We start from the raw sequence: 26553 nt of genomic DNA on the forward strand, positions 1-26553 counted from the left end.
GAGCACACATCTGCGCGTTTACTGGCGCAGAAATAAACACCCTCGCGACCCGACCGGAGGCTGAAAGGTAATTGGGAGTGAAGATATACGGGCGGTAAATTCCTGGAGAAGTTCCAAATAATTAAAAGCTGCCCAGACAGCCGCGGCACGTCTGGAGCCGGCTTGCCACTCGCCACAGGAGGCAACCCGTGATTAAATTCCTTCGATTAATTAGCCGGAGGCGTATCAGCCAATACGTGTCAGACAGAAAGAGGAGAAAGAGACGGCCAGAGGAGAAACAGCGAGATGCGTCGATAAAAGCAGACAAATATTTGGGCAGGAAAATATTACCAGATAACAGCCAAACCAGCGACCGGGATCAAACAAGGCGCACGAGAGGCGGAAGCGACGCAGCACATGGCGTGAAGGCCCGAAGCGGCGAGAGGAGGAGGCGGGGCAGGAAGCGAGCGGCGCCAGCGGGCGGCGCGGAAGTGCGCCGCCGCCGCGACACCGCAGCTAAGTGCCGCGTCAGAGCAGCCGCCGCCGAACCACTCCCGGCCAGATGCGGCCGGCCGGGTGCCGGTTAATGGCCCGCTCGACATCACCGCTCGGCGGCGGCGGTCCGACGCCGCGTCATGCCGCCGCGGACCCGCCGCCGCCGGGCCGGTCAGGCCGACCCCGCTCGACCGCGGCCGCCGACCGCCGGCGGTCGGGTTGGTCAGCTGACGGCGCACGTGACCGCGCCATCAGCTGGCGCGGCCAGCCGGCGGCCGCGTGACCGAGCGGTCGTGTCATGGCCGCCGACCGTGCGGCGCGGTCGGGTCGGCCTCGGCAGCGCGCGCGCCGACGCGCGGCCGATCCGGCGGACGCCGCGGCGAGGAGCTCCGGATCAGCCCGCTGGAGCCCCGTCCCCGGGCGTCTGCGTGTCAGCCGCGGTACCAGAGCTCCATTTCTGATGGAGGGTTTGATGGCGACAGCTATCCCGACAGTACAGGTTATGCCCAGAGTGTAAGTGTGTAGGTGGGCTCGTCGGTCCAAAATCTCTCGGATCGACATCTCGGGTCTCGGTCTACTGAGCAAATCGACTGAGATGATCATGAACGCGGGGTGGAACTGGACCACGAGGGAGGCAGGGTGACAATGGCGCTGGATCAGGGCCGGGTCGGGTGTCGGTGGTGGATCAGGGCCAGGTCGGATGTCGGTGCGCTGGATCAGGGCCAGGTCGGGTGTCAGTGGTGGATCAGGGCCAGGTCGGGTGTCGGTGCGCTGGATCAGGGCCGGGTCGGGTGCTGGTTCGCTGGATCAGGGCCGGGTCGGGTGTCGGTGCGCTGGATCAGGGCCGGGTCGGGTGTCGGTACGCTGGATCAGGGCCGGGTCGGGTGTCGGTGCACTGGATCAGGGCCGGGTCGGGTGTCGGTGGGCGGCCTTCAGCGCGACCCCGCCAGACCGGTTCTCGCCACGACGAACGGCCGGCGGCCCGTGATCAGCTGATCAGGGGCCGGCGCGTTATGACGTCCGGGGCCTTGGCGCCGCCACCCGGACCGTTGGGTGCGGCGGCGGCGGCGGCGGGCCGGCCTCCCTCGGCCCCTCCTTCGCTCCCTCTCGGCCCCGTCGGGCGTCACCTCTCGGGGCGGGGCCTGGTCGGCCGCCGACACCGACGCTGGCTGCGGGCCGGACGCCGGCCAGGCCGCGGTGGAGGAGACGGCATGTCGGGGCGGTGCACCAGCGTCGCCTCCCAGCCGGGTGGCCCTGACATGCAGACGGACCAGAACAGACAACTCTGAGCGGCGCTGATAATCCGCTGAGGCTGCCCGTGGAGGCCACCGTCGCCGTTCCGCCAGCTCCCACGCCACCCGCGCGCCCAGCCCGATCCCACACACCACGCTCAGATGACCGCATCAGCTCACCAAAGACGACCCGAATCTAGTCAGCCGTGAACGTCTGAAGTCGGTCACACTCGCAGCCGCAGACACGCACCCGGACCGCCGCTGCACCCAGCCGGCACCCCTGACCGCCGCTGCACCCAGCCGATACCCTCTGACCGCCGCTGCACCAGGCCGGTAGCCCAGACCACCACTGCAGTCGGCCGGCACCGCTGACCGCCGCTGTACCTTGTCGGCACCCCTGACCGCCGCTGCACCCGGCCGGCACCCCTGACCGCCGCCGGAGCGGCCCCCGCGCGGCGCCGACCGTAACCGGACAGCCGGCCGGCGGCAGCCGGATCCGGTGACACGCACGCCGGCGCGGTCAGACGGCCGGCAAAACACACCACCGCGCCGCCCACGACCACCGGCCGGCGCCGACCGGAGTCGCCGGAGCACCGTATACGGCGCCGCGTGTTACTAGAGCACGCTTCCCCCCTCCCCGGACAATGCGACACTGTTCGACGGCGGGGCGAAGACATGCGCCGCAGCATCGCATCGGAACAAACGTCGCACACGCGACGCGCTCGCCCGGCGACCGGCTCGTTAACATGGTCGTAAAGCGCCTCGCACCACGGCCGGTCCGCGGGCCTGACTCCTGTTTGACAGCGCGGTGGTCCGAGCCTCACGAACGGACCGTGTCGCCGGAATGCGGCGCGAGCGGACGGGACCCGACCGACATCGGTCGGCCACCCGCCCGATAGCATCGATCCCACGGCTGGAACAACAGATCGCCACGATAACCTCAACCCCAGCATCGTCCACCTGCGGCGGAGAGCCGACCCCGTCCGCCTCAGACGAGAGCGGCGTGCCAGTTTCCGGCCTGCGGCGGCCGGCGCCCGCCGCGAGATGGCCAGGCGCGCCCGAAGACGCTGCGTCCGCTCGCCGCACGTGCGACCATCTGGGTTACGCTCGCAGGTCCGGCTCGTGTCTCTCGGCCGCCATCCTCGAGTCCCAGCCGGGTGACGCGGCGGCCGGGCTCGGCGCGACGCGGTGCGGCCGCAGAGGCGCCCGGTTTCTCTCGAGCCGCCGCGCACGACGGCTCCCACGGGCGAGGCGACCGGGCTCTGTTTAAAGCCCAGCGATTTCACGCAAACAATGGCTCGGTGCGCAATTAGAGCCCGACAGTGTGGCATGGCACGGCGGCGCGGGGCCACGGTTCACCGCTAGCAAATCATCTCTGACGGCGCCGGTTTCACCGCACGCCGCTGCCCGGCGCCCGGCGCCTCATCTCGCGTCAGCGGGGCCGGCGCCGGCCGCGCCGCGCGTCCCGCGTCAGCCCGGGCGGGGCCTGCACGCCGCTCAGACCGGCCGCGATCGGCGCCGCCTCGAGCCCCGACCGCCGCGCGGCCGTTGCGGGCCCCAGCCGTCGGCGAACGGGAGCGCAGCGGCGGCGCTCCACGCGGCCGGCCGCGCGCCGCTGGGATGGCGGCAGATCCGGTGCGACGCTCCAGATCCGGCCGGCGGCCGGTCGCACGGCCGGCGGCTCCGCGTGCGACCCAACCGCACGCGCCCGACCGCCCCAGCTCCGGCTCGGGTTAGCCGGCCGACCGCGGCGCCAGAGAAACCCGCCCGAACGCCAGGCGCCGCGCCACCGCACAATGGACAATGCCCGGCGGCGCCGCGGCCGGACTCGCTGCCGGGCACCGCCAGTCGGAGTGGTGGTGGTGGTGGTCTGGAGCTTTAAGGCGCGTCGACTGCAAATGGTCATGCAGCGGCCATCCGGGGTCACGCGCCCGTGTGACGGCGGGACCGCAGCGCTGAAGGGAAGGAACACTGGCAGGGACCGGGACACCCGCGAGACCGGGACACTGTGGGGGATGGGACGCACACGAGTGAAGCCGGCCTCTGACGGGACCGGGCCTCTGACACGGGAGAGGGTTTTTAACCAGAGCACAAGGAATCACGGAGACCGCTACAGTGACGGGGGGGGGGGGGGGGGGGGGGGATCACCGACCCAACGATAGCGACAATCAGCGTCTACAGTCCCGAAGTAGAACAACAATGAATCAGCTGAGCAATCAGCGTATCACATCAGCAAAACTGCAGTCGCAAAAATCCACAGCAACAGGCTTACAACAGCCTTATCAGCCTAGCATCGCGAGTGGACCGTTCCGGAGCACGTACACGTTCATGGACCCCCAGCGAAAAAGGGGCGCCGGCAAAATGCCCGAGCTTTTACAGCTAGCTGGGTGTAGGGCTGGGCTGGGCTAGCTGGGTCAATTTGTTGCAAATTGGAACGCCATGCCAGCGCTAATGAGGCCATTCATACAGCTTGGCCCGCAGCGCGATGGCCACGGGGAATTATACCGCTTACGACACCGGGAACAGCTCCGGCCCGTGTTCGTGCCGGCACCATTACGTGCACGATCCCTGGGCGAGCGGGCGGCCGCTATGAGCATACGCCGAGGGCTGGCCATGGGCACGGGACGAGCTGGCCGTGTACGTGAGCCCGAAGAGAACCTGAACAGAAGCGAAGACAAATGGCCCGCAGCTACACGACAACCGCTCGATCCTCCGGACCTCTCGCCTCCGTAATGTCACGGGGCGCTCGGCACTAGCACAGACGACACGCTTGCATTCGGCCTGCTTCATCACGACCGCGCTTGATGAAGCGGCTCATCAGCGCGGTCTTGATGAGTCGCGCGAGCGGCCCGGCTCCGTCCGATAATTCCACCGTCTGGAATCATCCGCCGAGAACACGCCGGGCAGAACACACGCCGCGGAGCGACTGCGCGCAACATGTGGATCAGCGTCCTCACTCTCAGGGAATTTTGATCATGGAAAATCCCGCGGCGGTAATGCGACGTCTAGTGTAACACGATGCGCTTGCGGGCAGGAGCTGTCGGTATTCCCTCCGTCTGCCGTTCACACAGCTTCAAATACATTCTCATGGAATCAACTAGGACACAGACTCCGCGGACTGCACGCCATCCATGGAATTCATTGCTCAGGCCCTTCGCTCAGTCGCTCAGGCCCGTCGCACAGTCGCTCAGTCGCGTCGCTCAGTCGCCCGGTCGCTCGGGGCCATCGCTCAGTTGCTCAGGCCCATCGCACAGTCGCTCAGTCGCTCAGGCCCGTCGCAGCAAAACGACACGATACATGTTCTGTCCAACACCCATCCCCCAAAGCCGAAACAAACCACCCGCAACGCTACTCCGACGACAGAGCCCTGACCCGAGCACTATCGTTCACCGCCCTGCAGCACGTGCCGGCGCCGGGTCGGCCCTGCCGGGACGGCAGGGGTCGAAGCGGGGTCGCAGCGCTCGCCGGCGCCGCCGGCTCACCTGCGGTTCTGGCCATACAGCAGGCGCAGGTAGTATCCGCTGTGCGTGGGGAACGGGTGCACGAACGAGAGCGGGCTGCCGCAGCAGCCGAGCCGCTGCCCGCGGTGTGCGAGCACCGCCTCCTGGTACACCAGCACGTCCTGGTCGCCGAACATCATGGCGACTGGCGGCGCGCGGCGCGTCGGCGCGGCTCGCTCGGCGGGCGCTCGGCTCCGACTGGCCGGCCGGCGCCGGCGGTCGCTCTCGCTCGCGCCGCCTGAACCAAGGTCAGGGACGCCGCCTTCGCGCGGCCGGCCGGCGCTCGACACGGCATCTCGCCTCCCGCGACGACGGGGCGGCGGGAGTTCGCCGGGTGCCCGTGACTGGACTGTGCCAGAGAACTGACGCCGGTACCGCTGCTGAGCAGCTGACCGGTTCGGCGGGGTTGGCCTTCTTACCTGGTCCTGGCCATCCGGGGAGGAGGCAGCCGGCGCGGCGGCCCGTCAGCGCCGGCCAGAGACGCCCCCGGTCGCGCCACCCTGACCCAGCGGCCTCGGCGCGTCGGAACAGCGCGGCGGCGCCTCAGGCCGAGCGTCGAGGTGACCGCACCGGGGGCGGCACCGTCAGAGCGGAGCAGCAGCCGACACGGCCGGCGGGTGCCGGGGCGCCGGCCTGGCCGACCGCGGCGCGCGCTGTGTCGCCGGTGGCGGAGTGCCGACCGAGAGGGTGCGGCCATCGATCTCGACCAGGTGGAGGGGAGGCGCCGGCCCCTCCTCGCCGCTCGCCCGGTAAATACGCACACGCGCCGGCCGGCAACACTATCTGCGGCGGCTATTGACCGCACAGAAGCAGGGGAAGGGCGGCGGAGGGTCTTCCGTCGAGGTGGCGCGCGCGGGGTCAGAGGCGCGACGCGGGCAGAGAGCGCAGGGCTTCCGGTCGTCGAGGCGTCCCAGAGTGCCGCGCGGGCGGAGAGACGAGTACAAGAGAGCTGCGCGGTGGAGACCACGGCTGAACCGCGCACGGACATCCCAGGCGCCGCGCCAGGGGCTCGACGACGGAAGAGAAGAGCAGCATCACCGAGCCGGCAGACTGGTCAGGTCGGGTCGGCAACGCCGCGCAGGACGGACGACCCGCGCCCACAGGCCATACCCGTGCCTGTCCAGTCGACCGCGCGATTCGCGGGCGGGACGGCATCTCATCGGCTGCCCGGCCCGCGGCGGTCCAGCTCACTCGAGGCGCGGCTGAGCACGCTCGGGAGGGGGTGGGGCACTCGGACCCACCCGCGGCACGCTGACCACCGCATCGTCCGGCTAAACCGACGTCCGATTCAACAACGCACTTGGCGGAACACGACACGGAGGGCGACAGCGGACCCCGAAAAACCGCGCCACCGTGCACTTCACGTGGACAGAAAAGCGGTGCTGCTCATCTCTTCCCTCTTCCCCGCCTGCAGCCCGTTGCCGTCGTGGTGGTGAGAATCTCGCACGACAAACCGGCCGCAGCCCGTCTTTGTGCAGGAGCGGCGGTCTGGCCGCTACCGCCTCGACCAGACCGGCCGCTGAAGAGGCATCTGGCGTGGATTTCATCAGACTCTATCAGCCAGTTCCGCAGTGACGAGGGACAGAAATAGCAGACGAAATCATGGCCTTCACTGCTTCATCCCATATCAAGCGTCGGGAGGAAATCAACAGGGGAACTATGCTGGTAACAAGGGCGTTTGAGGAATCGCTGGTCGTATCAAAGACGATGTCTCAAATCACTACGCCCGCAAACGTCGGACACTTCGCGCTCATCGCCGCTACGGAAGTCGGGACACGGCCGGCAGCGCGGTTTGATCTGGAGACCTCAGAACTGGGCCCCATGCCGCCTCTCCAATGACACAGCGCCCGCGTACGACTTTTAAGAGAAATGAAGCAATAATAGTAGAAACAGCCGCCGTCACGGCAGTACGCTTCATTGACTTCGCAGAAAGCGGAAAAAGCCTTTGGCGTCAACAAACTTGAGGATGTCGCAACGCGCCAGCAACTCAACCGCAGAACGAAGAGCAATCTCTTCCAAGAGATGTGACCAAATAGAAACCACGACCAACGCGTTTCACAAAGGCTCAAGTCTCAATATGTGGACAAACAGTCCCAGTGCATATCAACACATCAAAACAGCCGTAGCTTCACAGGGTTTACGGGGTTTGGGACGAAGTTTCTCCACAATATAACGCTGCGGCGCCCAGCTAACACACTTCAGGCACGGTTAATCACGCTCTGATGAGGTCACTGCAGGGTTATCAAATGTATCTGTTTTGCCGACATCAGAGGCCCGGCTCCTAACTATCTCGTCGGCCTCTTGAATACAGAACGCGGGTTTCCCTCATTCGTCAGCACAACCATGTCATGGCTAACCCACACAAGTGCCGGGCGCCAGCGCGGCTTCTGCCGGCTCGCGTCGCAGCACCGAGATAACGTCGCTGCCGGCACTACAAGATCCCACAGGTCCTACGGATCCTACAAGGTCAGCTTACCACCTTATTTGACGTGGAAATGATCTTTAGCTTAATCAGGTGGTCAACTCAATCATGCGAGCAGCTAGGCGTCGCCCAAACAATGCTGTGAGATCTCAGATAACGGCTCGAGTCTGCAGCCCACAAACAACACCCACAGAAGCCGGCGCCACACGGCGGCGCGGTCACGCGTCCAAACGGCGTCAACACGCAACAGCGCCGACCTCTGTCGACGCAGGGGGCCTTGCAGCGCAGGCTGTCACCAGGCGGCGGCCGGCGGCGGTCTGGCGCCTGTGAACGCGCCGGCCGGCATCCGGGCGGCGCTGGGAGCAGCGGACGGGCCGACCTTCCCAGCTGTCGACCGCGACACGGCCGGGCCCGCCGCCTCGGCTACAAGTCCGGGCGGCGCGCTGACAGAGCGACGCGGCTGACATTCGCGCCCGGCCTGCCCCCGGGATCGCCCCGAGCAGCGGCAGACCGCCAGCGAGGGCGCACGAGCTCCACACGAGCGGCGTCTCTTCCCAGCAGAGAAAACAGGTGATTACAGTCGCTTAAGATTCGGAAGAATTCAAACACAACGTCACCCCAAAAGGAGGCCTTCCTCCGCCACGTCACATCACGGCGGCGGCGGTCCGTCGGCGCTGACCGGCCAGTGACCCGGCCAGTGACCCGGCCAGCTGGTCGGCGCGGTCCCGGCGGCGGGTCAGGCCGCGCCCGGCCCCGCTCTCGCGACGGCGGCCAACACTCGGTCACGCCGCGCGTGCCGATCGTCCGCCGGCCGACCGGCGCGTCAGATAGCTCGGTAAATAACGAGCGGCGCGCCGCCCCGCTGGGTTATCGGGCGGGGGCGGGGCCGACCGCGTCGCCCCGGCGGAATTCCGAATAACCGACGTGCTAATGGCGGTTGCTAATGACGAAAAACGGTCCCGGCGTGTGAACTGTAGAGGCCGCCCGGCGCCGGTGCCGACCCACTGTCGGCGAGAGTGACGCTGACCGAGCTCCGAGAGCTATTACTGGGAACGGGCCGCAACGACGACCACCGACTACGCGTCTGTGGTGTTCAACGCAGCGTGGCAGGCGGTCGCACCAAAAGAAAACAATGGCAACCTCGGCTTTCCCAAGCGACCCTCCACTAAATCCGACGGTGCGACCGGATACGGCCCTTTTCCGGTCATTTTCCGCACGTGGCGGCCGCGCGGCGCGTTTCCGAGGCCCCCTGACGGGGCGGTGCGGCGCCGGCGGCGAACACGGCGCCGGCGGCAGCCTTGGGCCGCGGCAGCGCGCGGCTGAACCCGCCGCAGGCCACGGCCGGCAGATCTGCGCTTCGGAGACCAGACCAAACACGCCACACTACACCAGACCAGACCAGACCAGACCGGACCACACCACACCACACAACACCAGATCAGACCAGACCAGACCAGACCAGACCGAACCAGACTAGACCAGACACGCCACACAACACCAGACCAGACCAAACGTGCCACATCGCACCACATCAGACCAGACATCACACCACACCACACCACACCACACCACACCACACCAGACTAGACCAGACCAGACCAGACCAGATCGGCCTGGACCAGACCGGACCAGACAAGACCACCACTCGCCAGACCGGACCAGATCGGGGCGTTCAGCTCCGGTCGCGCGCTGTTCCGGCCACCTGTCGGCCAACTAACCCCACCCCCGTCGCCGGTGACAGCGGCTAAAAAACGCACAATAACGCAGAGTGGCTTTCTAGCCCGCATGAGTCAGGCCACGCGCACAACTGCGCATCGGAGCAGGAAATGAGTCAGCGGCCCATCTGAAGCGCGCCTTTCACTGGCCCATGCACCCACCGACGCACCAATGCACCCCATCACTCGATGGGGTTCCTGGGGCATGTCAACGTCGACCCTGTTGGCGGCTGCATTGTTTCCTGTTCGGGAACTGTGTTAAGTTTCTCCTGCTGACGTTTGTCTTCCTTGTATGATCCTTCATATATGATCGACGAGATGACCTACATCTGCATACTTCGCGGGTGGTTATGGAGGTTGGTTGCTTCGCAGCGCTAAAAAAGCGTACGAGTTTCTAAAAAATATCCCCTTTCATTTACGACGTCGCTTCTTTCCAATCACAGGTCACGGTTACGTGACATTTGCACCTATTCCCTCATCAACGTTTATCCGTGGATCCCAGCTTAGCTGGACTGATCTCTCGCCCTCAAGACCGCTGGTACATGGAACCGACTTTTTGAGGAGCACTGCGCTCAGCCCCAACGATATCATGAGCGTCTGTAAGCCCCTTTCCCGGGGAGAAGATCAGCGACATCTGCCACCCACCGACGGCTGACTTGCGTTGGCGCCCCTCCAAGCATCCTCTGGTGCGGCCGCAGCCCCATGCCGTGTTGGACTTGACAGCGGCAGCACCCCTCCCTCCCCGCCACCGACGGCCCGACCGGGGCCGCTAGTTTGCACGCTGCAAATGTCAAAACACCGACCGGGCTGAGGGGCCGCGGTCCGCCGACCGGTCGGACGGGACCGGTCGGACGCGCGCCGCGGACTCGCACCAGCGCCCTGAGGTCCTCCGCTCCCGGGGAGGCGGCTCAGAGACGGTGCGCTCCCGTATGAGAGATGAGAGGGCGGGGGGCAGCCCCAGGGGCAATCTTTTCCCTGGTACAACACCGATAGGCGCTCTCCTCCAGGCACAAGAGGTTAGTCACCGGAGGCCGGGGGGGGGGGGGGGGGACCCAACGACCACACACACACACCGCAACGTACAGCCAGCCCACATCCTCGCCACATGACGACAGCCGGGATGCCCAAACACCTACGTCACACGACCAGCACACACCACGACAAATGCACACGCGCACACACACACACACATACATCCAGGTTCATACAAAAACAGGCATATTCAGGCGAATGCAGGCGTCCTCAACCCAAATGTTCCCGGCGACAAAAGCAGGCCAAGTTTAGCCGGCGGGGGCAGACGCCCGGCTCACAACAACGCAGCCCATCACCGACGCGACACTGCCGCAACAGATGCCGGCGCGCTCCGGGCGCGCGGCGCGCGCCGGGGCGTCGGCCGTCCCACCTTAAGGCGACGGCCGGCAGGGGGCGCACCAGCAGCAGACGCACGCCGCCGGCCTCCATGGCCGGGCGACACGGCGACGCGGCGCACGCGGCGGCGCGCGCGACAGGACCGGCCGCTGTGCCGGGCCGTGCCAGCCGCGCCGCCGCCGCCGCCGCGCCACCGCCGCCGCTCGGCTGGCCGCCCGGCTCGCCGGTATGACCGGCTGACTGACTGACGGCCGACAGAGGTCGGGTGCCGGCGCCCGCCCCCTCACCGAGCGGCCACAAAACGGCGGCGGCTCGACGCCCACACCAGGCAGGGGCCGGCGCTTTTAACAACTGTGGTGCCTTTTGTCGGCGTCCGTCCCACGGCTATTTTGGCAACACCCAGGTGGAATACTACAATTCACTCCCGCTAGGACAAGAGACGCTAGTTTTTTCCTGGCGCTGGAGTCCGCCCCCTCTCGGAGCGCGGACAAAAATACGGCAAAAAGTCGACCCCACCTGCGGAAATATCACTGCGGCCCAGTTCTAGACGAGTGGTTGAGACATATCACGATCATCACATCGGACCAGAAATCCAGTTCAGGCAGCAGGGGAACATCATATAGTAGTAATCATATAAACGGGACGCATAGCTGATTCGAACCGATTTTGCCCGCACGGCTGGCCGTGTGCTCACCGCACGGCCAGCTACCTGCGTCTACACCCGCCCAGGCCCAGTGGGGTTCTCCACCGGGTGATTGTACACTCCTGGGGCCTGGCAGACGAGTGTTGGCTGGAGGTCTTCCATGACTCAGCCAGGCGGTCATAATACCAGCAGCTGGAGCCGACAAACAAAAAAAGACCAGACAAAGCTAGCCACAAGGCCGAGCCGAGAGCCGACTGCGGCGCTGAGCAGCAGGCGGCCAAACAAAGAACCTCTAGTCACAGCTGTCGTCGCCAGGTGGCAGTAGCTACCGGCCGCTCCGTCCGTCGCCGCAGCTGCAGCACGCTAGGGCCTTACCGAGATGAGCCAAATTAGCGCGAGGATGCGTCACTACCCCGACAGAGTTTCGTTGCTGCACACGCTCCCTGATAATGCAAACTCTGAGAAGCATAGCCCATCCTGCCCCGTGAAATTATGACCGGGCGTCATATTTCTTAGAAGAAGTGGCTTATTGACACAACCGATTAGGAAAAGTTAACGGTGCACCGGTAACTTATAAGAGCAGGGTTTATTGCCCTACGAAAGACTTAAGACCCCTTCTCGGACAGGAGGAGATCCCAGCAAGTTTGGACCTCTTGCGCGCTCAGAACGCTCATTAGCAATCAAACGACGGGCTTCATAAATTTCACGGTTTGTGTTTAACGTTATGGGTCTATTATGATGTTATGGCGTCACATCAGACCATAGCACGCTCTTGTTAAATACGTGAGCCATCATTATATGGTGGAAGTACCTTTTCACCCGAGGATGGCCCTCCCTGAACCTTCACGCATCAGACTCCCACATTGACACCTCTGAATTCCACCATACACCGTACAAAACAGTGGCAATTATTGTTTCGTTATTCTCCTTTTACCGTGCCCAAATTACTTCTTCCTACCCATCGGGTACATACCTGTTTAAATTTCTGCTAACAGAACACGAGGAATGGTGTAATGAAACATACCGTGCATCGCAAAACGAGTTTGCCGCAAGTCCGAATCAAAGCGCCTGTTTCCCCTTCATCTGGATGACACAGGTTTACATGACGTCAGAGATAAGCAACAATTTTTGTTCGCCGTCTTCGCATTATGGATTGTTATGCTCTACTATGGATTGCCGACTATCTACAATGCGACAAGCAGCATTGCAATTGATAGTCATTTGATGATCAATGAAACCTTGGTTGAAAATATTGCATAGTCACGCATACTTGAGGCGTACGACGTTGAGCTAGGCCATACGAGAATTACGACATAAGCAGATGACAAAATCCATTGTCACAAGATGTTCCCTTCCTCGGCTTTGGCACGCTTTCTACCAGAGTTGAAGGCCCAACTGCTGAGCCGCTGGGCTGAACCGACAATGGTCGGGGCTGCGGCCCTCCGGCAGAATGCGCGGGCTCGCCTTTGGCTCTAGGCACGAACTATCTTGATAGACGATTTGCTGACGATCCGTGAACCATACAAGCGATAAACGCTCCCTCTCCCCAGCCCTCCTCTCAGTCACTTCGTGACATTCACGTGACGATCTCGCATCGAACCAAGACGTTTCAGCATCATCCAACGTCGATTTCCCGCATTCAGTGTCCGCCGATACAAAGCTGTTTCACCGCTCGGCACCAGCACTGACGGCTCTGACGGAAAACGAGCGAAGTTCCGAGACGCGTACTCCGATTGGCCGCCAACACGGCAAAGCCCGACGTGTGTAGTGCGACACCCGCCCAAGTCTGCCGGCAGTCGTTGTCACATAGCGCCCTGTCCGCCGCGGTCGTCGCCGGAGCGTGCAGCGGCCCGCTCCGCACCGCGCCGCGCTGCTCCCGTCCCAGGCTCTGCAAGTGCTGCAGCTGATGAGGCCGCCCGCATGACTAATGCAGTAGTTCATCTGCGTTTGTTTATTGCGATGAGTGAATAACAGATTGGTTGCCGTCGCGTGTCATGTCGCTTCCATGTGTCAGCAGCCATGTGTCAACGCGGAAAAGGCGACTTGGAACGTTAAAGTGATCAGCATGTGCGCAACATGATTGCGACGAAGTGACCTGCATACACTCTAACAAGATCAGATCATAGAAACCCATCGCCCGATGTGTTGCGACATTTAAAGAAAAGAAGCCTGCTACACCCTGGCCTTAACGACGCCGACCAGCGCTGGCGAAACGTGTCCGCCCACCAGCGCCTTATACTACTTCGGTGCAGTCGTTTTATCATGACATAAACAGCCACTCGCGAGCTGATTAAGCCGCAGGACATCGGTTCAAGCCGATAACATAAACAGAGGCGCACGTGTTGATTAAGCCGCATCGGTTCAAGCCGATAACATGGGCCAGCGGATGGCGCTGTGGTCAGCGCCTGAATACGGCTGGGAAGCCGACACAGCTAGTTATCTTGTAGCAATAAATCAAATATGTCTGGCCCAACGCGCAGCACCGCCGAAACATCTGCAAGGATCAAGGTATAACGAGAACGGAGCATGTCCGTTCATGCAGGTAAAGCTAGAGAAAGCCATTGAAGCTAATGCTGACATGGCATGGAAAACGGACGAAGCTCTTCATGGTCGACTGACTCCATTGGCAGCTGTTATTTAAGCAGCAGCAGATGTGCTTTTGAGGAATCAGGCGCTTAAAACGGGAATGATGCTGCATTCAAGGTAACAACTGAGCTCCGACATGAACACAGTGTCCTCATCGTCACGAAAGCTGCCCTCATTAGCCGTTCCGTCCCCGCAGCACAGACCCCGTAGGTATGCATGGGTGTGCCGGCGGCGTTTCTCCCGACCCAGCCAGCGCTCGCCTGCAGCGGCGCCTCGGCGCTGGCCGCCCCGCCGGGTGCCATCGTCGAGACGCCTGGCGCCGGCGCCCGGAGCGAGCCTGCACCTCAGGAGAGCGGCGGCGTCGGCGGCGGCGGCGGCGGCGGCCGTGCGGAGCCGGGCACCGAGGCCGGCTGCGGGCCGCTGACAGGCCGGCGACAGACAGACAGCCAGCCAACGAGCACCATCGGGCGTGCAGCACACCCCAGCACTGCAGCGAGGGAGGGAGGGAGCCAGGCAGAGACAGGAGAGAAGGAGAGAGGGAGGGAAACAGAGGGCCAAGTGAGAGAGATGCGGACAAAACCAGCAAACGAATAGCGTCTGTCCCTCCCCGATCCTGACCGGGCTGACCCGCGAGCGGCGGCTGGCGGCGCGCGCCGCCTCTGCCCAACCCTCCCATGGCGCGGTGACCGGGTCGCCTCTCATTGGGATGCGGCGCGTGCCGACTTCACACAATGGCACCGGCGGCCGGCCGGCCAGCGCCTCATATCACCGCGCCGAGCGGCGCCCCCGGCCGTCGGCCGCTCGACCGTGGCGGGTGCGTGACACCGGAGACGGGCCGGGCCGCTGCCAGCGCGGGCCGGGTCACCATCCCGAGCCGGACGGGGACACTAGCCATCGCGGGGAGCAGGCACGCCGCTGGTATCACACATGCCAGAGCCGTTCACGATGGTTGGTTCAGCCCGGGCGGGGCGCCGGCGATGCCAGAGCTGGACACGCGCCGCTCCAGCCGGCGATGAGCTGGGCGGCGCGGCCCGACGCCGCCACTGCAGCGAGCCGGGCAGCCGAGCCAGACACGGCAGCGAGCCGGGCAGCCGAGCCAGATACGCCCCTCTGGCGGGCAGACCGATAGAGACAACACAAACACAGACCCGGACACACACAAGTCCAGCGGCGTTCAGTCCGCGGTCACGGCCACTCCGGGCCGCACGTCCCTCACGGACAAACGGCGACAGGACGGTATTCGCCGCAGGCCGCGTGCGCTCCGCTCGCCGCCCAGAAACCGCCCGGGGCGCCGCTCACGAGCCGCCCGCCGCTGCCGGGACCCGCCGCCCGAGCGCCGGCGGCCACGTCGCCTGATCAGGCAGCGCTGCTCTCCGACCGTAAATCAGGCCCGACGGGTGAGTCAGCGCCGGCCGGGCGCGCCTCTGACGGCGCCCGGCGGCGCGCGCGCACGGCCGCCCGTCCAGGCGCGGGGCGCGGCCGCGGCGCCGGCCGCCCGGTGACACAGCAGCCGCCAGCGCGACACGCCGGCCCGCCCTCCGCCCACATGGCCGACCGGCCGGCCGGACAGGGCGCCCGTGCGCGACGCTGGCGGCACCGGTGACGGCGCGGCGACGGGCCGCTAAGACGGACCGAGCCCAGTCGGAGCCGACGGCGCCGTGTCGCGCGGAACAGTCAACGACTGCTCTCAGGCCTTGTCAACGGCGACCGGTGCTCGACAGCTATTGGTTCTGTCATCACGCGCCGCCGGGTGTTGGCTGGAAGCCGGGGCTGGGTCCTCCGCCGGCGATGGCGTCAGCCGCCGTCAGCCACCATCCGTCGCCAGCCTTAACGTCGAACACTTGCCGCCGCATGAAACGCGCCACAACGCCATCGCCAGCGGTCACGCCCGACTCCAAGCCCTCCTGCGCAGGACGCCGCTCGCGCTCAGGCCGGCAGCAGCGGTCGGACCGGGAGCACGTACGGCGGCTCGCGGTCGGCAGGAAGTCAGGCTCCCCTGCCCGGTGTGACTGTGCACACAGCAGAGGTACAGTCCACATCAGAGCACCGTGCGCTGGGCTAGACCTCGGCGAAGAACATGCGACTCAGCATCGCGAGTTGATTGAGACAGATGATGACTGAGGCGGCGGTCCTCCAGCACAAAAAAAAACATGTTTAAGCCAAGGACGAGCGTCTCTGCAGGAAACAGCTAGTCACCATATGAACGCAGAGAAACCAGAAATGCAAAAAAAAGATGGAGTAGACAGGCTGACAGTCACTTCAAATTATGGCCTGCTTTCATCCTCACAGGTGCTGCCCGCCTTCAATCTACAGAACGCACAGATGTAACAGTCGATCTTCTTCGCGTCGATCGTTCACAGCTCCACAAGACGCTGCCCCTGGCCGCGGCCCTTCCGCATCTGCCCAGGGGAGCCCCACTGATGCGCGCCGGCGGCCGCGCGGCGTCTCGGGTGTCGGCTGGCCGGCTCTCATGGCCGAGCCGGCCGCCGCCCCGGCCGACGCCGGCTGGCCGCCGCGACTGACGTGCGGCCCGGGCCGCCGCTGCACGCAGCCTCCGTCCATCACCGGGGCGACCGAGCGGCGACGCTGGGCGGCGGGTCATCAGCGGCCCGCCGCCGCCGCGCCGCCGCCGCAGATAGGATCTATGTTAATTTGACGGGCGGCCGCGGCTCGCCAGGGCAGGGCGGCGTCATGAACGCAAGCCGGCTTGTCGCCAACAGGCGCTGTCGGCACAACTAGCGGACGGCAAACGGCACGTGTGTACAGAAACGCAGATAGCGCATGCGCACCACGTGCCGCCCCGGCACGGTCCACACCGCAGCAGGAGCCTCGCAGGAATTCGACGGCCGCATCGAAAACCCACCGCGAGCAGCTCGCGAAGTCCGGGCGAAGCAGCGGCGACCGCCCGGTAAGCAGACGGCCTCCGTTTCTTGCGCGGCGGCCTCTCGGCAATCCTTCGAGGCATGCCGCCCGGCCGGCGCCCGTGGCGGCATCTGATCATGATGAACAGCACGCCGCATTTCTGCCAAGGCCGATGACGACCGTTGGAGATGCCGTGATAACGATCCGACCGCAGGAATGTCGAGAGCCCGAGGTCCCATCTGTCGCCGGGTGGCCGTCGCCCAAACAGACGGGCACGCATCCGGGTGTCGGCTTCTTCGGCGGCGATCCCGCTCCGCTCCGTCCTCATCTGTCCCCGCCGGGCCGGGCAGCCACAGGTGCCGCGCGACAGCGTCCAGCGTCGTCCGCGATCGACCAAGGCGCCGTCAATACCGGCCGCCGTCGCTGCGTACCGCTGTCGGGCCGCAGCTGCGGCGGCCGGGCCGGGGCCACGGCGGCCGCCGCCCGGCGCGGGCGCCGCCCCGGTGCCGGCGCCGACGGACGAGCCACGCGCCGCCGGCCCGCCCCGATCGCCGCCGACCGTTTTAGCCGCCGCCGCCGCCGCGCGCGCGGTTCCCTTCCGCGGACCATCCACGGCACGGCAGGCAGCCGCGCGCGGAGATCTGGCGTGCCGGCAGAGGGGTCGTTTCGGGCGGGCCGGCGGGGGGTCCTTAGTCAGCGGACGACCCGCATTCCGATGTGGCAACGTTGCCGGACGTTCCGCGGCCACTCTCGGCCACAATATATCGGTGTCGAGGGCTCATTCAGCCGTCCGCTTCTCGCCACTCACGCTCGGCCTCGCAGCTGGACCGGCGCGCCGAACAAGGCCGCCGCGGGGTTTCTGCGTGTCATCTCTGACGCTGGCCGCTGCACGATGCAGATCGCGCCGGCCCGCCGAAACAATGCGGTAACAAGGCATAGCACTCGCCGCGCCGGCGCCGCCCGCCAGCGAGCCGGCGCCGCGCGAGGCCTCCCCGGGGCGGGAGCACGACGGCGGTCATAACTTACATCGGGTATGACACGCGGACGCGCCGCGTGTGATAACAAGCTTACCGGACCGCAGTGCGCGAGCCGCAGCCGCCACACGGCCGCTAATCCGCGCGGGCGGCAACCGACCACGCGCCGGGTCAACGGTCGGCCGCGAGGTCAGAGGTCAGCCGTGGGGTACGCGGCACGGCCAGCCGCCAGTAGATGCGCATAACCCACCGCCGGCCCGCAACGAAACGACGCGGCGGCCGATATCACAGGCGGGCCAAAGGTCAACCCGGTCGTGATGAGGCGGATAGCTTGTCTCCGGGCCGCGCCGACCGCCAGCCAGCACGCCCCCGGGGCTAATAATAGAGCCGAGCCGGTTTCAATTATCTGTGATTGCCTAGCAATCTTCGCCACTCCATTAGCTCGTGGCACGAGGTATTTTTGCAGGCGACCGAGCGGCCGGCGGCGGGGCGCCGTCAGCGGGGCTCGGCGCGTCACGTGACATCTGGTCGCTGGGGACAGGCCTGAGCCGACCCCCAGCCGGCGTCCAGGAGCCGTACTGGGGAGAGGGAGGCGACCCCGCCGGCAGGGCAGGCCGAACGAGTGTCCCACGCCGGGCCGCGGTCCTGAGCCGGGTCACGCGCCGCGCCCACCGGTCACTAAGCAGCCTGTTCCTTCCTCACCCCCCCCCCCCCCCCACACATCCATCCCGCCGGCTATCCCCGACAGCATAAACCCACTCTACAAGATCCACAAACTCACCGCGCTGGCGCAATCGGCGCCCGCGGGCAGTGTCAGGCGCCACCAGCCAAGGCGGGCCGGCGGCGGCGACCCGCCAGCGGCGGACGGTCGCGCCGACCGGGGCCGGTACTGACCTGGCAGCCGAGAGGTCGTGCAGCTCCAGCTGGCAGCGCAGCTGATCCAGCTCCAGCAGCAGCACGTCCCGCTCGCCGGCCACGGCCTCCAGCTCCGCCGACAGCTCGGCGATCCGCCGGCTCTGCAGCTGGATCACCGCGTCACGGTTGTCCATGGTGCGCCTCTGAGGGGAGGGTGAGGAGAGGGTCAGCTGGATCACTGTGTCATGGTTGTCCATGGTGCGCCTCTGAGAGGAGGGGGAGGAAAGGGTCAGCTGGATCACCGTGTCATGGTTGTCCATGGTGCGCCTCTGAGGGGAGGGGGAGGAAAGGGTCAGCTGGATCACTGTGTCATGGTTGTCCATGGTGCGCCTCTGAGGGGAGGGGGAGGAAAGGGTCAGCTGGATCACTGTGTCACGGTTGTCCAGGGCGCGCCTCTGAGGGGATGGGGAGGAAAGGGTCAGCTGGATCACTGTATCATGGTTGTCCATGGTGTGCCTCTGAGGGGAGGGGGAGGAAAGGGTCAGCTGGATCACTGTGTCATGGTTGTCTATGGCGCGCCTCTGGGGGGAGGGGGAGGAAAGGGTCAGCTGGATCACTGTGTCACGGTTGTCCATGGTGTGCCTCTGAGGAGAGGCAGGGTAGTGTCCGCCGGATCACTGCGGCACGGGTGTATTTCACGGGTGTACTTATTCTTACACGTGTTTCGTGTGATGGCTCCTGCCCAACGCCCGTCAGACTACTCAGCTCTTGCAGCGTTCTCAAAGGACAATACAACCACAAGGGGGAGTTACGACATAATAAGGAATTCCGACTTGCGATGCAATGCTTTTTCTTTGTTACACGATATCGGCAGGAAACTTTTCCGCGTTTCAAGCGCCCTTGTGTGTGAAGTGACGTTAAAACCGTATCTTTTAATAACACTTGAGAAAATCAGTGACGCAGTTTGATCGGACCTTGGTTGACGCTTCAAACGGTGGCTGTGGTTTTTTGTATGTGTATTTTAAATTGGAACATGGATTCATTCGATCCAACCTCACAGATCAATCACACCAGACAACTTAACACTGGTAACAGCTTTAACAGCTGCTAGGGCGCGTTTCTGTTCAGCGACATCTTACTGGTTTCCGCGTAAAGCATGGGCCATGTAGACAAATAACACGGATCTGGTCATCCCGTCAGGACGCTGGGATAGATAAAGACGACAGAAGACAAGGACCGCACCACGTGAGCGTGAAGGTCGCTCAACCACAGCCGCACCCGAATAAGGGGCGGACGGGATGTCGACATTCTGCATGCAACAACTCAGGCACGCTGCATGATTACACATCACAGCAGATTTCTCCGGGAGGTTGATCGTTATGCATTTTGACTCGCGCATATCATTAACTCCGTTGGAGTAGACTGGGCAGCCTGGCACGGCTGCGCATGTGCGACAGAAAAATGCTTTCAGAGCAGCGCAAGCTCGTGCATTCATACATTACAGGCTTTGTATGGCGCGGATCAAGGCTGGTGCCTCCACCCTTAATCCTGCGCTAAGAATCTGATGGAGGGGCGGAAGCTGCGAAGAAGTCCACTGAACGAAGGGACCCTGGGAGTTGAGGGGAAAGCTTCCAAGATACAGAGCTAAGCGAGTAACCCCACTAAGTCGATAAACTGAGAAGAGAACCGCACTTGCTGAGGGGCTGAGGAGGAACGGTAAATAATTTACCTAACTGAGCGATATGTAGCTGTGAATCACACAACTCACGATACACCAGCTGACAGGGCGGCTGCACGAGCCGAGTCGTGAGATAGCCGATGCCCGTCGGCTGGTCCGGGGCGAGGGGGCTGGCAGAGCTGACTCCGGACGAGCCGAGGTACGGCAGCGCAGGTGCCGGTTAGCTGAACCAGTGGGGGGGGGGGGGGGGGAGGCTGACAGAGCCGACTCCGGACGAGCTGAGGTGCGTGACAGCGGGTGCTGGTTAGCTGCCCCGGGGGGCTGATACAGATGATCCTGGACGAGCCGAGGTGCGGCAGCGCGGGTACCAGTTAGCTGACCCGGGGCGGGGGGGGGGGGGGGCGACAGAGCCGACTCCGGACGAGCCGAGGCGCGGCAGCGCGGGTGCCGGTTAGCTGACTCGGGGGGGGGGGGGAGGCTGACAGAGCCGACTCTAGACGAGCCGAGGTGCGGCAGCGCGACGCTCGGCGCGCCGCTGGTCGGGCGCCGCCTGGGCGAGCTCTGTTTATGGAGCCGGCCGATATTTCACGCCCGGCGCCTGAAGCTCATCACCGTCCGCGCGGCCGGCTCTGAGTCACCGGCCGGGCCGGCGGCAACCGCCGAGGCACGCGCCGGCCGCGCCGCTACAGCGCGGCGCGGTCGGCGCTGGGCAGCGCCACAAGGGAGGTGAACACCACAACAGCACCGCAGCACGCCCCAGCGGCGGCGGGCCTACACTGTGGCCCCACCGCAGCTGGAGCTGGCGCTGCACGGTTGAGCCGCGGCGCGCACCACGCAACACGTCCCAGTCGAGCGCAAACTGACGGAGCGCCGGCGTGGAAGCGCCGCACGCGGCACCACATCACAAACACAACACAACAGAGCCCAGTCATGATGTCATAGTGACGCAACACAGCGGGATCACCGCCATACGTGGCAGAACGTGCCGCAACGGATGACGTAGCAGCCCAGTCATCCTGGTTAAATCGTTATAAATGCGCACAGCTGGTAGCCACTTCATGGAACAAGAGCTCGGTAATAGCGCTCCACCCTCCGCCGCAGGCTCTTTCGGCGCTAGGATTCACGTCGCAGAATGGCAAACGGCAGAAAAGGAGAGCGGTTCCGGACTGGTCCACGCGGCGAAGGCGGACGCCATCACACCGACCCTTGCATCACGCCGGCCGAAACCCTGTGGTGGAACGTGGATACCGAAGATATTGATCTTTCCACTTACCGCGCTGATTTAATACTACAGCCCGATAACTATGCACGTGTTAAACAACGCATTACTGATTCGGTAATTGCGCCATCTGCATACATGATGAGGCGACGGTATGCAAATCATATCTTGCGTAAGATGGAATGACATTTATTTTTACTTTATGACACTTAATTCATCACCCCTCATGCGCATACACCTGATACGCGTCGCTGAAAAACGACAGCTGAGACCAGGAAAACCCCTTAGAACCATGCTCGCCATTCTGTTTCACGAAGATTTACATAGTATGCTTTTGCTGGTCACCATTAAGAAAGCCTGACCCGCTAACGTATATTCCAATTTTCAGTTGCGGAAAGGCTTGTCGCGTTGCGCTTCCTCCGATCAGCACATCCGTGCTGACCTAACCCACTGCTGCCTGTGCACGGATCCTTGCAGCGATGCAAGGTCCCGCGCAGCGCACAGCTGCCCGCCGGCCACGGCGTCTGGAGCTCGTGTTGACCTCACACGGCTGAGCGGCCGGCGCCAGACCTCTGACCACCGCCGGGCGGACATGGGGCGTGCACCGCCCCGCCGATGGGGGAGGGGGAGGGGGCCAGCGACCAGCCAGCTGCAAGCCAGCGGCGACACTGGCGCGAGCTGGCCGGGCACGGCGGAGACATAAGCCACGGAAGCCGCGGCTATCATCCGGCGGAGTGCGGACTCTGTCTTGGGCCACCATGATGGTAGATAATCATCAGCTGGGGATGATGACCAATCTATACTGATACTCTGAGCAGCCTATAATCACTTGCTGCTGTATGAGACACATTCATTCAACATGCATAGCCTCTCCAGCTGACATATAATGCATGCTTCCATAATATCACACTTCATTTCTTAATGTGATATATACCTGCTTACTGCTAAACAGCTGACAAAAAATGCAAGCCTCCCTTATATTATTCTTTAGTTTCTTAGTGCTATGCCTGCTTAATGTAAACAATCTGCTTTAAGGGATGGAGTCATCAAAAATGTTCAGTTAGTTTTCCTGGAATACATAGAAAATTATTATTCTGAATGTTTTTAAACTCAACAAATCCTGGATGCACAGACTGATTGAGATCTTCCATCTTGCCTGGCTGTAACTGTGGCATTTGTTGGGTGTATGTTACAGTTAAGACTTTGTAGAATTATTATTCTTACTAAATCCTCACAAGAAAGTGCACCACAAGCCTCCTGTTGTAAAAATGTGGTAAGAAGATAATAGCGACTGACAGGCTCACACACAGCTTCAAGGAGTGACTATTGTGCCAGGGCTTTGCCCCTGACCTGACCTTAACCAAGCCATTAGAACATATAGAAGACCAGCTTATTATCACCTATAAGTTGGTATGAAGGTGAGGAAGAAAATGAAGCATATAACCTGTCAGGTAATGATAAGCAGTGGTACAGGATTAAGATCAGTGTGCTCCATAACAACTTCGGAAAACAGAATGTAACTTAGTTTTACCTGGAACCTGTAATGGGGAGCAAAGGATACAGTATTCTTGTTGAAGTTTCCAGGGGTTTTATACATGGGTTCCCAGAAGTGAAGCTTTGTGAAATGAGCTGGGGGAGGCAATGAACAGTGAAAAACCATAAAGCCTACCCCCATATGACACCAGCACATTGGTTTCTTCATGGAATTGCCATACATTCTCTTTGATTTGTGGGGGCTTATCCCCCATCCCAGCTTTAGATAATACTATAGGCTCCACTTAAAAAGAAAGCAGGCATCAGGGCTCCTACCTCAGTAGAATTTCAGCTGCTTACAATTCCCACATACTGTTCCAAGACCTTGACAGCACTCCTGCATAGGGAATCACATTCAAATAAATATCTCAGAAATGATGTTACTCCAAACTATTGACCAGTGTTGAAGCCATCGAAAAAACACAGAGATGCCTTAATATCATCATCATGAATGGGGGGGGGGGCTAACTACCGCGGGGCAGAATGTGTAAGACTGTAAGCTTTGATGGTCAAAGATCACAAACTAACATTGACTTAAACACTCGCAATGGATACTGACACTGACTACAGCACAGATAAGCACGCACACTGAACTTGGAGTCTGGACACCGAAGACCAGTCATTAAGGTCGCACGCACAGTGGCACGCACAATTCCAACCAGCTCCACGGTCCAACAGCGAACAGAAAGCAAATCTGTCCAAACCTTGGCGTTCAGCAGTACCACATACAGGGTGATTCCCGAAGACGCTGCCTACCTTATGGTGTCCGACCCGTAAGGGTCCACTCCACCCTTCAATGATTATAAACAGATCCCCGTCGCTGAACTCCGGAGCCGCGCGTGCACCCAACCCCCGTCCAAGGCCGACGAAGATTGGCGAGATGTAAACAGACGCCCGGGATACTACTAGTTCTAAGTTATGCCACTGAAAATTAAACTAATGAAATGAAAGCCAGACTTGCAAGTGTAACGCTCTTTTTCAGAGGAATGAAATATCAAATAAGCAATTTAGTGCACTGAAACTAAATCTCCGAATACGTGGACGAATTTACAAAAGAAAAACAGCGGAAAAGCGTGCAGAAACAGCCTGTAACGAAAGATATGGCTTATATTCCAATGAAGGATATGGCAGTGACTGCTGCCACATCCCTTTAGCAATCATATCTCTATATCACTGCTATCTCTCAAACCTTTTATGTACATGGCATTAACGCGCTGAAATTTGCGAAAACATCGACTTATTTATTGAAATACCCCATTCTACTTCCCGCGTTGAATTAAGTGATCTCAGAAAGTCATGATGACCTGATTGTTTTTCAATAGCCGATTTCCTGCTCGTTGCGGAAGAAGGAAAGCATCTTAAATGCGGGTAAAAGGTTTCTACCTTTTCCAACAACTACAGGTGCAGGTGAGGAAAAATATGATGAAATTATTCAGCCAATCGGACGGTGAGTTTCCAAGATCGGTGATGTTTGCAAGACTCTGCTAATTAACAGTGTATATTCGTAGGGTCTCAGCCAGGATTCCCGTAACGGAAGGGGTCGAACCTCAACGGGAACGTATTTTGCCGATTTTTAACCCTGTCAGGCCCAGAAGGCCTATGGCGAAAATGAACTGGAAAAAAGGTTTATAAAGAACTGCCTCCGCCCTTTGCTTGTGGGTGAATTCAGGTCATCATAATGTCATGAAGCTGAGGTCATTGGATTTTAAAAATCTGGCGGAATCGGTACTGTGAATTGAGTGGTAAATGTTGGGCAAGAACTGATGTCATACGGCTTTGGAAACGGTTTCATTGCTCACCCCTGGGGTTTCTATACACATGGAAGACTGTACGGATGGCCTGACTGAAAACTGACTTGCGCGCCCTCTGAGAAGAGGACAACCGGACTGATCAGGGATGCAGTTTTCGCTTCAGCTGGGAGGTGGGGCTTCCCCTCTCTTAACTTGGGTTCCAACTTCCCCCCTTTTCCAAATTTGAGAGAAAAGTGGGCCACAACCGGCAGAAACCCGCTTGTTGGCGGCTTTTGGAAGAAGGTTTCATCATTTTTACGGTTCAGTCCCCCCCCCCCCCGCCCATTTCAATCTGCAAAACTACGCCCCTGAGACTGATAGGGTGATCAACTTGTCTTCTTGACACAGCCACGGCACCGCACCGTGTCCCGTTTTCTTTGAATGTGGCTGCTGGGCTCATGGTCCGTGCCCAATGGACACGTCCTCTGAAACTGATCGGCCCGTGTCATGCAGCCCTGGATCATGCGGCCACCGTCACTGCAGACTCATGATTCAGTACGGTTCTCTCTTCCGGGCTCTGGTTTTGACCGTAAGATTCCTGGTTTCTTCCGAGTACGTCGGGAGATACTGAGAGAAGTTGTGTGCGCGAAGAAGGGAAAAGTTGGTGCGGCAAAACTACTGGGACAAACATCTTTAAAACCCTCAAGACTGTTTCACTAGAACGCGAGTTGGTGTGGCTACCGCCGCACCCGGCGTATGTTATCTGGTTTACGATGTTCATGGGTGACTAATAGATCAAGTGTTAAAGTGCTTCGCTAGTAGCAACCCCAGCTTATGCATCAATCGCTTCCCGCTTTTTTTTTAGAAAACAGCTGTGTAAAAGTGTCTTTATGTTCCGTAACGTTTCTTGAATTTACTAACTTCAAACGACATGACCAGTCACATGTAATGCAAGGCTGGATTTTCCTAATTTCCATATGCATGTAACACATGCATGCATATGCATACGTACATACATCTACATTTGCAGACATGCATCATACACAGCAGCATCCATGCGTATGTGCGGTATCTCGGAGTATGATAGTTGAGCGGTTAGAGCCGTGAGTTCTGCCACATAGGGCCTGGAATGAAATCCCGGTTGTCCATGACCCATGAATGGTAGTGTGGTGTCTGCTGCTGGCTGACCGCCCGCACACGCTGGACGCCAGCTGGTGGCTGCATTTGCTGGCAGCGGCAGCCGTACAGGTCAAGTGGGGTGTCGCCTCGGGTGGACACGGCATTGCGGCACAGCCGCCGTCCCAGGGGCACGATCACGTGATCGCGCACCGGAAAGGCCAGCGTGCTACGGGCCCTGCGCGGTGCCCGTTCGGGGCATGACACAATAGGTAGTATATCTGCAGTAGTCGCTAGAGTGTCATAAAAGGCTGTGGTACCCAGCTCACGCTCGACACAGCAGCTGTGTACTATGGTCTACACAGGCTCCGATATGTCTGCCGAAAAAATTATACTGGCGGGCATCGAAGGCTCATTTGGCGCGATGTCTCAAAGCGTTCACGGGAAATGGGGGAAAATTATCTTCTATTCATACTAAAATGCTGCACTTCTTATTTGTGTGCGCCTTGTTATGTGAATTTTCCTCGATTCTGCGCGTTTCGCTTGTGTTGCATCGTATTGATGCTCATAATTGACCATAACGCGCACAAGCCTGTTTTCAATATGTAAATGCGGGTTGGAGTCATAACCATCAAAAGTGCATCAC

General features: G+C 61.5%; 1 protein-coding gene across 2 annotated transcripts in view; it reads right to left on the bottom strand.

The window, feature by feature from the left end:
- The window catches only part of LOC119114803 (IQ motif and SEC7 domain-containing protein 2), a 42469-nt gene extending 18553 nt beyond the window's left edge, over window positions 1-23916 (bottom strand). Inside the window, exons 1-2 of one of the 2 annotated variants that reach the window (XM_037238834.1) lie at window positions 23818-23916; window positions 18671-18834 (exon numbers count right to left, since the gene is read on the bottom strand). In XM_037238834.1, coding sequence (XP_037094729.1) covers window positions 18671-18825 — 155 coding nt within the window. In that variant the 5' untranslated portion in view covers window positions 18826-18834; window positions 23818-23916. Of the gene's footprint in view, window positions 1-5188; window positions 5387-18670; window positions 18835-23817 lie in introns of those variants that run through there. The other variant, XM_037238833.1, reaches the window with a different exon arrangement.
- Between the last annotated feature and the right edge of the window lie 2637 nt (window positions 23917-26553).

The sequence above is a fragment of the Pollicipes pollicipes genome, unplaced genomic scaffold (assembly GCF_011947565.3).
Source record: "Pollicipes pollicipes isolate AB1234 unplaced genomic scaffold, Ppol_2.1 Scaffold_3087;HRSCAF=3621_pilon_pilon_pilon, whole genome shotgun sequence".
Lineage (NCBI taxonomy): Eukaryota > Metazoa > Arthropoda > Thecostraca > Pollicipedomorpha > Pollicipedidae > Pollicipes > Pollicipes pollicipes.